This window comes from Eucyclogobius newberryi, unplaced genomic scaffold (genome assembly GCF_026437365.1).
Source record: "Eucyclogobius newberryi isolate DKJ021-1_F unplaced genomic scaffold, fEucNew1.0.hap1 SCAF_243, whole genome shotgun sequence".
Lineage (NCBI taxonomy): Eukaryota > Metazoa > Chordata > Actinopteri > Gobiiformes > Gobiidae > Eucyclogobius > Eucyclogobius newberryi.
The window spans coordinates 31,511-47,135 of NW_027315883.1; the positions used below are offsets into that span (position 1 = coordinate 31,511).

General features: G+C 37.2%; 1 protein-coding gene across 1 annotated transcript in view; it reads right to left on the reverse strand.

The window, feature by feature from the left end:
• fmr1 (fragile X messenger ribonucleoprotein 1) overlaps nt 1-8,756 on the reverse strand; it is a 29,085-nt gene extending 20,329 nt beyond the window's left edge. Inside the window, exons 1-6 of the mRNA XM_072459662.1 lie at nt 8,610-8,756; nt 3,506-3,558; nt 3,335-3,428; nt 1,605-1,676; nt 1,383-1,531; nt 244-337 (exon numbers count right to left, since the gene is read on the reverse strand). Of these exons, the coding sequence (XP_072315763.1) occupies nt 244-337; nt 1,383-1,531; nt 1,605-1,676; nt 3,335-3,428; nt 3,506-3,558; nt 8,610-8,660 (513 nt within the window). The 5' untranslated portion in view covers nt 8,661-8,756. The remainder of the gene's footprint in view (nt 1-243; nt 338-1,382; nt 1,532-1,604; nt 1,677-3,334; nt 3,429-3,505; nt 3,559-8,609) is intronic.
• Nucleotides 8,757-15,625: the final 6,869 nt, after the last annotated feature.

Sequence of the window (15,625 nt, forward strand, 5' to 3'; positions counted from 1 at the left end):
ATCACAAACATGACTTCACCTCCAACTTAAAGGGGAAGATTAAGTTTAGGACCTTTAATCAGGACCAGTGTGTGTGGGATGAAATGTTTCACTCATAAATAGATTTATAGAAGTCGTTAAATATAAAGACGGAAACAACAATTGAACTGGAAATAGTTCTTGAGTCGAGATCCTCATAAAACCTAAACCAGCACAAACAATAAAACATCATCTCATTCTGTTACAGTTGAACTTTGAACTCACCAAGATGACCAGCTGTTTCTTCTCCGAGTCGTAGATGACGCTGAACGCAGTCACGGCCTTTTTAAAGTCTTTGTGTGAGGACTCTTTGGAGCACCTGTCCAGAGAACACAGAGGTCAGAGGGGTCAGTGAGGGTGTGACCGAGGTGTGACCGAGGGCGTGACCGAGGGCGTGACAGAGGCGTGACAGAGGGTGTGCCCGAGGTGTGCCCGAGGGTGTGACCGAGGGCGTGACCGAGGGCGTGACCGAGGGCGTGACAGAGGCGTGACAGAGGGCGTGACAGAGGGTGTGCCCGAGGGTGTGACCGAGGGCGTGACCGAGGGCGTGACCGAGGGCGTGACAGAGGCGTGACAGAGGGCGTGACAGAGGGTGTGCCCGAGGTGTGCCCGAGGGTGTGACCGAGGGCGTGACCGAGGGCGTGACCGAGGGCGTGACAGAGGCGTGACAGAGGGCGTGACAGAGGGTGTGCCCGAGGGTGTGACCGAGGGCGTGACAGAGGGCGTGACCGAGGTGTGACAGAGGGCGTGACCGAGGGCGTGACAGAGGGCGTGACCGAGGTGTGACAGAGGGCGTGACCGAGGGCGTGCCCGAGGGCGTGACCGAGGGCGTGACCGAGGGCGTGACCGAGGGCGTGACCGAGGGCGTGACCGAGGGTGGTGTGCCCGAGGGTGTGACCGAGGGTGTGACAGAGGGTGTGACCGAGGGTGAGACCGAGGGTGAGACCGAGGGCGTGACAGAGGCGTGACAGAGGGCGTGACAGAGGGTGTGCCCGAGGGTGTGACCGAGGGCGTGACAGAGGGCGTGACCGAGGTGTGACAGAGGGCGTGACCGAGGGCGTGCCCGAGGGCGTGACCGAGGGCGTGACCGAGGGCGTGACCGAGGGCGTGACCGAGGGCGTGACCGAGGGCGTGACCGAGGGTGGTGTGCCCGAGGGTGTGACCGAGGGTGTGACAGAGGGTGTGACCGAGGGTGAGACCGAGGGTGAGACCGAGGGCGTGACAGAGGGCGTGACAGAGGGCGTGACAGAGGGCGTGACAGAGGGCGTGACAGAGGGCGTGACCGAGGTGTGACAGAGGGTGTGTCCGAGAGTGAGACCTAGGGCGTGACCAAGGTGTGCCCCATGCCCTCCCGTCCCCCTCACATCTGCCGCAGGTCCTCAGGGACGTCCAGTCTGATCTTGATGAACGTGGCTTTGGACGCGCCCTTGTTTGGATTGACGGGCCGTAGTCGCTCCAGCGTCACGATCTCGTTGAGCGTGGCGTCGCAGGCGGCGTATTCGATCACGTAAAACTGCAGGAGAGAGACGTTTCAGCTTCTGTTTTGGCCCAGAAGGTGAGATAAAAACACTGGTGGTCAGACTCACCTCTCCTTTGACCATTCGGACCTTGGCCGGCCACCAGCCGCACGGCTCCTTGTCGTTTGCCCTGGAGTAAACCTCAAACACAACACAGAGCACATCTTAAAGCGCCCCCTACAGGTCAGACTGCTCATCCAATTAAAACACAGTTCGGATATATATATATAATATATATATATATATTATATATTATATATATATATATAATATATATATATATATTATATATTATATATATATATATTATATATTATATATATATATAATATATATATATATATATATTATATATTATATATATATATAAATATATATATATATATATATATATATATATATATATATATATAATATATATATATATATATATATATATATATATATATATATATATTATATATATATATATAATATATATATATATATATATTATATATTATATATATATATAATATATATATAAATATATATATATATATATATATATATATATATATATAATATATATATATTTGGAATTTTACACAAAAAAAATTTAAAATAAAAAAAAAAAATCACAGAATAGCTCATTTTTTAGGTTTTTTAATTTCACTTTCTGTTTGTAATTGATGACATCACTGTAGGAAATTACCCAGCAAACACTGGGCCAAAACTCATGTCACAAGTTTTTATTTGACAAAGAAAAATACAAAGTCAAAAAAGTTGTGTTTTTGTGTAAATTCTGCATAAACTTTGACTGGAATGAGAGTCCCTGGTGTGATGTCACTTCCTGTATGAGCGTCCCTGGTGTAATGTCACTTCCTGTATGAGCGTCCCTGGTGTGATGTCACTTCCTGTATGAGCGTCCCTGGTGTGATGTCACTTCCTGTATGAGTGTCCCTGGTGTGATGTCACTTCCTGTATGAGTGTCCCTGGTGTGATGTCACTTCCTGTATGAGCGTCCCTGGTGTGATGTCACTTCCTGTATGAGCGTCCCTGGTGTGATGTCACTTCCTGTATGAGCGTCCCTGGTGTGATGTCACTTCCTGTATGAGCGTCCCTGGTGTGATGTCACTTCCTGTATGAGTGTCCCTGGTGTGATGTCACTTCCTGTATGAGCGTCCCTGGTGTGATGTCACTTCCTGTATGAGTGTCCCTGGTGTGATGTCACTTCCTGTATGAGCGTCCCTGGTGTGATGTCACTTCCTGTATGAGCGTCCCTGGTGTGATGTCACTTCCTGTATGAGCGTCCCTGGTGTGATGTCACTTCCTGTATGAGTGTCCCTGGTGTGATGTCACTTCCTGTATGAGCGTCCCTGGTGTGATGTCACTTCCTGTATGAGTGTCCCTGGTGTGATGTCACTTCCTGTATGAGTGTCCCTGGTGTGATGTCACTTCCTGTATGAGTGTCCCTGGTGTGATGTCACTTCCTGTATGGGTGTCCCTGGTGTGATGTCACTTCCTGTATGAGTGTCCCTGGTGTGATGTCACTTCTTGTCATTTTCTAAAAATTTGTCAACATTTTCTCCACAAATACCTGCTTGATTGGAGTAAAACTATAATTTATATGTACGACAGGTATAAATACACCAATTGCGCGATGTAGAACGCGCAAGATGTAAAGAGTGCGTTCTAGAACGTGCGTTCCCTTCGTGCGTTCCCTATCGAGCCTTCCCATCGAGCGTCCCCATCGAGCGTCCCCATCGAGCGTTCTCATCGCTCGCTCCTCCTCCAGATGATCCTCAGGCTGGACTCACCTCCACCTCATCGCTCTCGTTGATCTCCTTGAGCGTTCCGGGCGGAGGAGGAAACCGCACGTCGTGGAACGGGATTTTTCGCTCCGGCTGCCAGCTGAAAAACACACGTTAATTCACCGTCTCTAGAGCTGAACACGCGTGTGACGTGTACGAAATGACCTCATCACTCACTTGTTTTCAAAGGCAACGGTCACTGACGTTTCCTGGACGTCTTTCACAAACGCCTGGAAGAAGAAACAAAAGGTTCAGAAGCAGAAGAACGACCGGCTGCATCTCCAAAACCACACGAGGGACTATTCTGAAGTATCCATACTAAAGTACCACACACAAGGGACTCATCTGAAGTATCCATACTAAAGTACCACACACGAGGGACTCATCTGAAGTATCCATACTAAAGTACCACACACAAGGGACTCATCTGAAGTATCCATACTAAAGTACCACACACGAGGGACTCATCTGAAGTATCCATACTAAAGTACCACACACAAGGGACTCATCTGAAGTATCCATACTAAAGTACCACACACGAGGGACTCATCTGAAGTATCCATACTAAAGTACCACACACGAGGGACTATTCTGAAGTATCCATACTAAAGTACCACACACACGAGGGACTCATCTGAAGTATCCATACTAAAGTACCACACACGAGGGACTCATCTGAAGTATCCATACTAAAGTACCACACATGAGGGACTATTCTGAAGTATCCATACTAAAGTACCACACACGAGGGACTATTCTGAAGTATCCATACTAAAGTACCACACACGAGGGACTATTCTGAAGTATCCATACTAAAGTACCACACACACGAGGGACTCATCTGAAGTATCCATACTAAAGTACCACACATGAGGGACTATTCTGAAGTATCCATACTAAAGTACCACACATGAGGGACTATTCTGAAGTATCCATACTAAAGTACCACACATGAGGGACTATTCTGAAGTATCCATACTAAAGTACCACACACAAGGGACTATTCTGAAGTATCCATACTAAAATACCACACACACGAGGGACTATTCTGAAGTATCCATACTAAAGTACCACACACACGAGGGACTATTCTGAAGTATCCATACTAAAGTACCACACACGAGGGACTAGTCTGAAGTATCCATACTAAAGTACCACACACGAGGGACTATTCTGAAGTATCCATACTGAAGTACCACACACGAGGGACTATTCTGAAGTATCCATACTAAAGTACCACACACAAGGGACTATTCTGAAGTATCCATTCTAAAGTACCACACACAAGGGACTATTCTGAAGTATCCATTCTAAAGTACCAGGTTTACAAGTAAGTTTATAGGTAAGTTTACGAGTAGGTTTACAAGTAGGTTTACAGGTAGGTTTACAAGTAGGTTTACAAGTAGGTTTACAGGTAGGTTTACAAGTAGGTTTACAAGTAAGTTTACAAGCAGGTTTACGAGTAAGTTTACAGGTAAGTTTACGAGTAAGTTTACGAGTAGGCCACGTTCTGCCCAGAAGAAAACACAAGGACACGGGTCGGCGAGGACGCGGGTCTCACAGATAAAGGTATCGGCTCACAGATAAAAGGTATCGGCTTACAGATAAAAGGTATCGCCTCACAGGTAAAGGTATCGGCTCACAGATAAAAGGTATCGGCTCACAGATAAAAGGTATCGGCTCACAGATAAAAGGTATCGGCTCACAGATAAAAGGTATCGCCTCACAGGTAAAAGGTATCGGCTCACAGATAAAAGGTATCACCTCGCAGATAAAAGGTATCGGCTCACAGATAAAAGGTATCACCTCGCAGATAAAAGGTATCGCCTCGCAGGTAAAGGTATCGCCTCGCAGGTAAAGGTATCGCCTTGCAGGTAAAGGTATCGCCTCGCAGGTAAAGGTATCGCCTCGCAGGTAAAGGTATCGCCTCGCAGGTAAAGGTATCGCCTCGCAGGTAAAGGTATCGCCTCGCAGATAAAGGTATCGCCTCGCAGGTAAAGGTATCGCCTCGCAGGTAAAGGTATCGCCTCGCAGGTAAAGGTATCGCCTCGCAGATAAAGGTATCGAATCACAGATATTGGTATCGAATCACAGATATCGGTTCAGCCGATACATTTACAAAAATGACTGATGTAGGCCCAGAACGTCTCATGTTTGAACGTTTATTACACAAAGCTTTTCTGTGAAACAATGTGATGTAAGTTTTCCGTGTTTTAAATAAATAAATACTATTGTTATTGGCATCTCTGGCATCTGTTCATTTTGAGTCATAATTAAACTTAATATGGGGCTGATTTTCACTCAAACTCACTTCGTTTCTCCCAATTCAAACTGAAGCTGTTCCAGACTCTTTGGAGCTCAAACAAAAGTCCAACAAAACACAGCACTAAATACAATCAGACTTTAAATCCAGCCTGGACTTATATCATTCAATTTAGTCTTTTCAAAAAACAAAATAAGAACAGCATTTACAACAGCAAAGACATGATGGCCAGCATTTTATACATTATATATTATACAATCACTCAATAAATGCCTAATGGAACGACAGCTCTACATTTATCAGGTGTACAGTGTCTTTACAATAAGTGTACAGTGTCTTTACAATAAGTGTACAGTGTCTTTACAATAAGTGTACAGTGTCTTTACAATAAGTGTACAGTGTCTTTACAATAAGTGTACAGCGTCTTTACAATAAGTGTACAGCGTCTTTACAATAAATGTAGTGTCTTTACAATAAGTGTACAGTATCTTTACAATAAGTGTACAGTGTCTTTATAATAAGTGTACAGTGTCTTTACAATAAGTGTACAGTATCTTTACAATAAGTGTACAGTGTCTTTATAATAAGTGTACATTGTCTTTACAATAAGTGTACAGCGTCTTTACAATAAGTGTACAGTGTCTTTATAATAAGTGTACAGTGTCTTTACAATAAGTGTACAGTATCTTTACAATAAGTGTACAGTGTCTTTACAATAAGTGTACAGTGTCTTTACAATAAGTGTACAGTATCTTTACAATAAGTGTACAGTGTCTTTACAATAAGTGTACAGTATCTTTACAATAAGTGTACAGTGTCTTTATAATAAGTGTACATTGTCTTTACAATAAGTGTACAGTGTCTTTATAATAAGTGTACATTGTCTTTACAATAAGTGTACAGTGTCTTTATAATAAGTGTACATTGTCTTTACAATAAGTGTACAGTGTCTTTACAATAAGTGTACAGTGTCTTTACAATAAGTGCACAGTGTCTTTATAATAAGTGTACAGTGTCTTTACAATAAGTGTACAGTATCTTTACAATAAGTGTACAGTGTCTTTACAATAAGTGTACAGTATCTTTACAATAAGTGTACAGTGTCTTTACAATAAGTGTACAGTGTCTTTACAATAAGTGTACAGTGTCTTTACAATAAGTGTACAGTATCTTTACAATAAGTGTACAGTGTCTTTATAATAAGTGTACATTGTCTTTACAATAAGTGTACAGTGTCTTTATAATAAGTGTACATTGTCTTTACAATAAGTGTACAGTGTCTTTATAATAAGTGTACATTGTCTTTACAATAAGTGTACAGTGTCTTTACAATAAGTGTACAGTGTCTTTATAATAAGTGTACATTGTCTTTATAATAAGTGTACAGTATCTTTACAATAAGTGTACAGTGTCTTTATAATAAGTGTACATTGTCTTTACAATAAGTGTACAGTGTCTTTATAATAAGTGTACATTGTCTTTACAATAAGTGTACAGTGTCTTTATAATAAGTGTACATTGTCTTTACAATAAGTGTACAGTGTCTTTACAATAAGTGTACAGTGTCTTTATAATAAGTGTACATTGTCTTTATAATAAGTGTACAGTATCTTTACAATAAGTGTACAGTGTCTTTATAATAAGTGTACATTGTCTTTACAATAAGTGTACAGTGTCTTTATAATAAGTGTACAGTGTCTTTACAATAAGTGTACAGTGTCTTTACAATAAGTGTACATTGTCTTTACAATAAGTGTACAGTGTCTTTATAATAAGTGTACAGTGTCTTTACAATAAGTGTACAGTGTCTTTACAATAAGTGTACAGTGTCTTTACAATAAGTGTACATTGTCTTTACAATAAGTGTACAGTATCTTTACAATAAGTGTACATTGTCTTTACAATAAGTGTACAGTGTCTTTATAATAAGTGTACAGTGTCTTTACAATAAGTGTACAGTGTCTTTACAATAAGTGTACAGTATCTTTACAATAAGTGTACATTGTCTTTACAATAAGTGTACAGTGTCTTTATAATAAGTGTACAGTGTCTTTACAATAAGTGTACAGTGTCTTTATAATAAGTGTACAGTGTCTTTATAATAAGTGTACAGTGTCTTTACAATAAGTGTACAGTGTCTTTATAATAAGTGTACAGTATCTTTACAATAAGTGTACAGTGTCTTTACAATAAGTGTACAGTGTCTTTATAATAAGTGTACATTGTCTTTATAATAAGTGTACAGTGTCTTTATAATAAGTGTACAGTGTCTTTACAATAAGTGCACAGTGTCTTTATAATAAGTGTACAGTGTCTTTACAATAAGTGTACAGTGTCTTTACAATAAGTGTACAGTGTCTTTATAATAAGTGTACATTGTCTTTACAATAAGTGTACAGTGTCTTTACAATAAGTGTACAGTGTCTTTATAATAAGTGTACAGTATCTTTACAATAAGTGTACAGTGTCTTTATAATAGTGGGGAGTTTGTTTTGCGGTTTTTTAACAATTCTGCCATTCATTTGTTGCAGCTCATGATTAATAACACTTAAACATGTGTCACCGCGAAACAATTACTTTCAGTATCACTCTGCACACGCCCTTTTCTCCTAAAAATAAACTTATATTTGACCACAAACAGACACGAGCATAATCGCGTTATAAAGAACATTTTAATCACAAACGTTTGCGTTCGATAAAGACAAATCCACTTGACTTTATTTATCCTCCTGCACAAACGACACACGCCCATTTCACAAACATAACGCCCGCAAAAGCAAACTTTATGTCTTTATGTTATAAGTCACTAAAAAGGCACAAATATGTCGTTGTAAATGCGTTTGTTTTCATGTTTGCATCGCTCGTGAACGTGCAGCACCGAGGCCCAAATGGACCCAAACGGACCCGAATACACACCACAGCACCTCATTTGCATATTTTTGTATTAATTGCACGTAAATTACAACACGATCTGTCATTTGAAGCATTAAAAGTCAAAGAAAAGCGCACGAAACGCACCTTGTAGAAGGCTCCGCTCGTCCCTCGCACTTCCACGACCAGTTCATCCATAGCGTCTGCTGCTGCCCACTGTTAGCGGCTAGGCTAGGCTAGGCTAACTGGCAAATTAGCCTCCCGCGACCCGCACAGAACAGGCTCCGAGTGCGGGGGAAAGACGGGGTGGTTCCCGGGGTTCGGTTCTGGCGCCGACGTGCTGTTCGCGCGACGTTTCACGCAGAGAAGAAGTTTGGCGGATGAAGAGTTTAGGAGAAAGCCGAGGGCGGCGCATGTAGCCCGCTAGCCCGTTAGCTCCGTTAGCTCGTTAGCCTGTTAGCTTGCGTAGTGTTGTGGAGAGAGGAGTGGATGCTGCTTGTGTCCGTGACGTCTGACTTTTCTTCCTCACATCCGCGCAGGAGCTGGAGGCGCGTGGAGCGGGCTGCGTGGAGCTCTCTGCAGGATGAAAGCAGGACATGCAACACGTTCTGCACTTTAACACATATTATATACACTTTTACACTTTTACACACATTATACACTTTTACACACATATTATACACTTTTACAGACATATTATACACCTTTAAAGGCATATTATACACTTTTACACACATCTTATACACTTTTACACACATATTATACACTTTTACACACGTTATACACTTTTACACACATATTATACACTTTTACACACATATTATACACTTTTACACACGTTATACACTTTTACACACATATTATACACTTTTACACACATATTATACACTTTTACACACGTTATACACTTTTACACACATATTATACACTTTTACACACGTTATACACTTTTACACACGTTATACACTTTTACACACATATTATACACCTTTACACACATCTTATACACTTTTACACACATTATACACTTTTACAGACATATTATACAATTTTACACACATATTATACACTTTTACACACATATTATACACCTTTACACACATCTTATACACTTTTACACACATTATACACTTTTACAGACATATTATACAATTTTACACACATATTATACACTTTTACACACATATTATACACCTTTACACACATATTATACACTTTTACACACGTTATACACTTTTACACACATATTATACACTTTTACACACATTATACACTTTTACACACATTATACACTTTTACACACATATTATACACTTTTACAGACATATTATACACCTTTAAAGGCATATTATACACTTTTACACACATCTTATACACTTTTACACACATATTATACACTTTTACACACGTTATACACTTTTACACACATATTATACACTTTTACACACATATTATACACTTTTACACACGTTATACACTTTTACACACATATTATACACTTTTACACACGTTATACACTTTTACACACGTTATACACTTTTACACACATATTATACACTTTTACACACATATTATACACCTTTACACACATCTTATACACTTTTACACACATTATACACTTTTACAGACATATTATACAATTTTACACACATATTATACACTTTTACACACATATTATACACCTTTACACACATATTATACACTTTTACAGACATATTATACACCTTTACACACATATTATACACTTTTACAGACATATTTTACACCTTTACAGACATATTATACACTTTTACACATATCTTATACACTTTTACACACATATTATACACTTTTACACACATAGTGTATAATATTATTATACATTTTTACAGACATATTATACACCTTTACACACATCTTATACACTTTTACACTTTTACACACATTATACACTTTTTACAGACATATTATACACCTTTACACACATTTTATACACTTTTACAGCCATTATACACCTTTACACTTTTACACAAATATTATACATTTTTACACTTTTACACACATATTATACATTTTTACAGACATATTATACACTTTTACACACATATTATACACTTTTACACACATATTATACACTTTTACAGCCATTATACACCTTTACACTTTTACACACATATTATACACTTTTACACACATATTATACACTTTTACACACATATTATACACTTTTACAGACATTATACACCTTTACACTTTTACACACATATTATACACTTTTACAGCCATTATACACCTTTACACTTTTACACACATATTATACACTTTTACACACATATTATACACTTTTACACACATATTATACACTTTTACAGACATTATACACCTTTACACTTTTACACACATATTATACACTTTTACACACATATTATACACTTTTACAGCCATTATACACCTTTACACTTTTACACACATATTATACACTTTTACACACATATTATACACTTTTACACACATATTATACACTTTTACAGACATTATACACCTTTACACTTTTACACACATATTATACACTTTTACAGCCATTATACACCTTTACACTTTTACACACATATTATACACTTTTACAGACATATTATAGACTTTTACACACATATTATATACTTTTACACTTTTACAGGTTTGAAAGAGGAGTCAAGGAAGCTATTTTTGTTAAAAAAGAAAGACCTTCTTTAAACAGAAATGGAGGGCTAAGGTTTAATCTTCCTGTTATTTATAATGGGTTACTGAACCCCTGGAAAGGTAGAGGACATTTAGATGCTAATCAGGTACTCAGGGTGGTTGAGCCAGGGTCTCACAAAGACAAAGAGGATTCTAATAGCCCATTAAGATTCTGAATAGGCTCGGTAGATACAAGGGGGGAGTTTCTGTTGAAACAAACAACTCTTTCTACTTCAGGAAGGCTCCTCCCAATGGGCGGGTCTTACCACAGAACAGTATTAATATCGGAGTTCTCGATCTAAATTCTTTTATTGACAATGACTCTTGGATGAGAGTCGAAACGTCTATTTTTCAAACTGAGTCCAGATGACTACAACTGAAGCTTTTTCTATTATGGAACACGCCTGGACGAATGAGGGATTACACCAACACTTTTACAGACATTATACACCTTTACACTTTAACACACATTTTATACACTTTTACACAAATATTATACATTTTTACACTTTTACACACATATTATACACTTTTACACACATAGTGTATAATATTATTATACATTTTTACACACATATTATACACTTTTACACACATTCTAATATTAGTACTAATACTATAATAGTATTATAGTTGTTATAGTCGTGTTATAGTTGGTGTTATAGTTTGTGTTAGTTATGTTATAGTTTTGTTATAGTGTTATAGTTATGTTATAGTCGTGTTATAGTCGTGTTATAGTGTTATAGTTGTGTTATAGTTTGTGTTATAGTTATGTTATAGTCGTGTTATAGTTATGTTATAGTTTGTGTTATAGTTATGTTATAGTTTTGTTATAGTGTTATAGTTATGTTATAGTCGTGTTATAGTTGTGTTATAGTATAATAGTTATGTTATAGTTGTGTTGTATATATTTGCCACCACAGACATTGTTGATTCGGCACCCTGGGAGGCAACTGTTGTTGTGATTTTGGGCCTTACAAAAATAAATTGAATTGAAACATTGAATTGAATTATAGTGTTATAGTTATGTTATAACGTTATAGTTGTGTTATAGTTGTGTTATAGTTGTGTTATAGTCGTGTTATAGTTATGTTATTCTGTTATAGTTGTGTTATAGTTATGTTATAGTTATATTATACTGTTATAGTTGTGTTATAATCGTGTTATAGTTATGTTATACTGTTATAGTTGTGTTATAGTTGTGTTATAGTTATAGTTATGTTATACTGTTATAGTTGTTATAGTCGTGTTATAGTTGTTATACTGTTATAGTTGTGTTATAGTTGTGTTATAGTCGTGTTATAGTTATGTTATACTGTTATAGTTGTGTTATAGTTGTGTTATAGTCGTGTTATAGTTATGTTATAGTGTTATAGTTGTGTTATAGTCGCGTTATAGTTATGTTATTCTGTTATAGTTGTTATAATCGTGTTATAGTTATGTTATACTGTTATAGTTGTGTTATAGTTGTGTTATAGTTATAGTTATGTTATACTGTTATAGTTGTTATAGTCGTGTTATAGTTGTTATACTGTTATAGTTGTGTTATAGTTGTGTTATAGTCGTGTTATAGTTATGTTATACTGTTATAGTTGTGTTATAGTTGTGTTATAGTCGTGTTATAGTTATGTTATAGTGTTATAGTTGTGTTATAGTCGCGTTATAGTTATGTTATTCTGTTATAGTTGTTATAATCGTGTTATAGTTATGTTATACTGTTATAGTTGTGTTATAGTTGTGTTATAGTTATAGTTATGTTATACTGTTATAGTTGTTATAGTCGTGTTATAGTTGTTATACTGTTATAGTTGTGTTATAGTTGTGTTATAGTCGTGTTATAGTTATGTTATACTGTTATAGTTGTGTTATAGTTGTGTTATAGTTGTGTTATAGTTATGTTATAGTGTTATAGTTGTGTTATAGTTGTGTTATAATCGTGTTATAGTTATGTTATACTGTTATAGTTGTTATAGTCGTGTTATAGTTGTTATACTGTTATAGTTGTGTTATAGTTGTGTTATAGTTATGTTATAGTTATGTTATACTGTTATAGTTGTGTTATAGTTGTGTTATAATCGTGTTATAGTTATGTTATACTGTTATAGTTGTGTTATAGTTATGTTATACTGTTATAGTTGTTATAGTCGTGTTATAGTTGTTATACTGTTATAGTTGTGTTATAGTTGTGTTATAGTTATGTTATAGTTATGTTATACTGTTATAGTTGTGTTATAGTTGTGTTATAATCGTGTTATAGTTATGTTATACTGTTATAGTTGTGTTATAGTTATGTTATACTGTTATAGTTGTTATAGTCGTGTTATAGTTGTTATACTGTTATAGTTGTGTTATAGTTGTGTTATAGTTATGTTATACTGTTATAGTTGTGTTATAGTCGTGTTATAGTTATGTTATACTGTTATAGTTGTGTTATAGTCGCGTTAGTTGTTATACTGTTATAGTTGTGTTATAGTTGTGTTATAGTCGTGTTATAGTTATGTTATAGTGTTATAGTTGTGTTATAGTTATGTTATAGTGTTATAGTTGTGTTATAGTTGTGTTATAGTGTTATAGTTGTGTTATAGTTTGTCTTTAAAGGTCACTTCTGAGCCACAGAAGCATCAGTTTGACTCGATCCGCACGACGACTGAAACAACCTTTTTTTACTTTCATGTTTGTCAGTTACGTTTAAAAGTGACAGAACTCTAAACTTAACTCTTAACTTAACTCTAAACTTAACTCTTAACTTAACTCTAAACTTAACTCTTAACTCTTAACTTAACTCTAAACTTAACTCTTAACTCAACTCTTAACTTAACTCTAAACTTAACTCTAAACTTAACTCTTAACTCTAAACTTAACTCTTAACTCAACTCTTAACTTAACTCTAAACTTAACTCTTAACTTAACTCTAAACTCTTAACTTAACACTAAACTTAACTCTAAACTTAACTCTAAACTCTTAACTTAACTCTAAACTTAACTCTTAACTCAACTCTTAACTTAACTCTAAACTCTTAACTTAACTCTAAACTTAACTCTTAACTTAACACTAAACTTAACTCTAAACTTAACTCTTAACTCAACTCTTAACTTAACTCTAAACTTAACTCTTAACTCAACTCTTAACTTAACACTAAACTTAACTCTAAACTTAACTCTTAACTTAACTCTTAACTTAACTCTTAACTTAACACTAAACTTAACTCTAAACTTAACTCTTAACTTAACTCTTAACTTAACTCTTAACTTAACTCTTAACTTAACACTAAACTTAACTCTTAACTTAACTCTTAACTTAACTCTTAACTTAACTCTAAACTTAACTCTTAACTTAACTCTAAACTTAACTCTTAACTTAACTCTAAACTCTTAACTTAACACTAAACTTAACTCTTAACTTAACTCTAAACTTAACTCTAAACTTAACTCTAAACTTAACTCTTAACTTAACTCTTAACGTGTTTAAGGTTTGTTCAGACTTCAGTGTCAGTATTTTAAAACATAAATCCAGAGAACGACGTCAGAAGAGAAAGTCCAAACTGCTTCACAGAAAACACACGCTTTAATATATAAAGATTAAATAGTTGCAGTTTTACAAAATGTCACTGTAATTAAGGCCTTTGTTATTGTTACATTACATTTACATTTACATTGTGATAAGACTTGATTGAGAAACTGAGTGATGTGAGTGATTTAGAAGAAATAAAAACATTACATTCCACAGGTTTATGTTAATGAGGCTTTGAAATGTGTGATGAATGTGTAACTGACGAGAGAAACATGAAGTTCATGTGAAAATAAAGAGGTTAAACAGTAAAAATATGATCTTATTTTACAGTCTTTTCACTGGATGTAGAAGTGAATTATTATTATCTCAGGACGGCTCGGGACCAGCTCACAGGACCGGCTCACAGGAGCGGCTCACAGGACCGGCTCACAGGAGCGGCTCACAGGACCGGCTCACAGGACCGGCTCACAGGAGCGGCTCACAGGACCGGCTCACAGGAGCGGCTCACAGGACCGGCTCACAGGAGCGGCTCGGGACCGGGTCAGGACTCCTTGTGTCCTTGTCTCCTCGTCCACAGCAGAGTCTTATTGTCCTCGTGGCTCCATAAACCAGGATTATACTGAACACTTTGTTACTTAAGTAAAAGTACAAAAACAGGAGCAAAAAAAGTAACAGAAATAAACATCTACTTTTAGAGTGAACAGTAAAAGTATTTAGACTTTGCTTTGCTCTGGCCCTCACACTGGCCCGTGCTTTGCTCTGGCCCTCACACTGGCCCTTTGCTCTGGCCCTCACACTGGCCCGTGCTTTGCTCTGGCCCTCACACTGGCCCTTTGCTCTGGCCCTCACACTGGCCCGTGCTTTGCTCTGGCCCTCACACTGGCCCTTTGCTCTGGCCCTCACACTGGCCCGTGCTTTGCTCTGGCCCTCACACTGGCCCGTGCTTTGCTCTGGC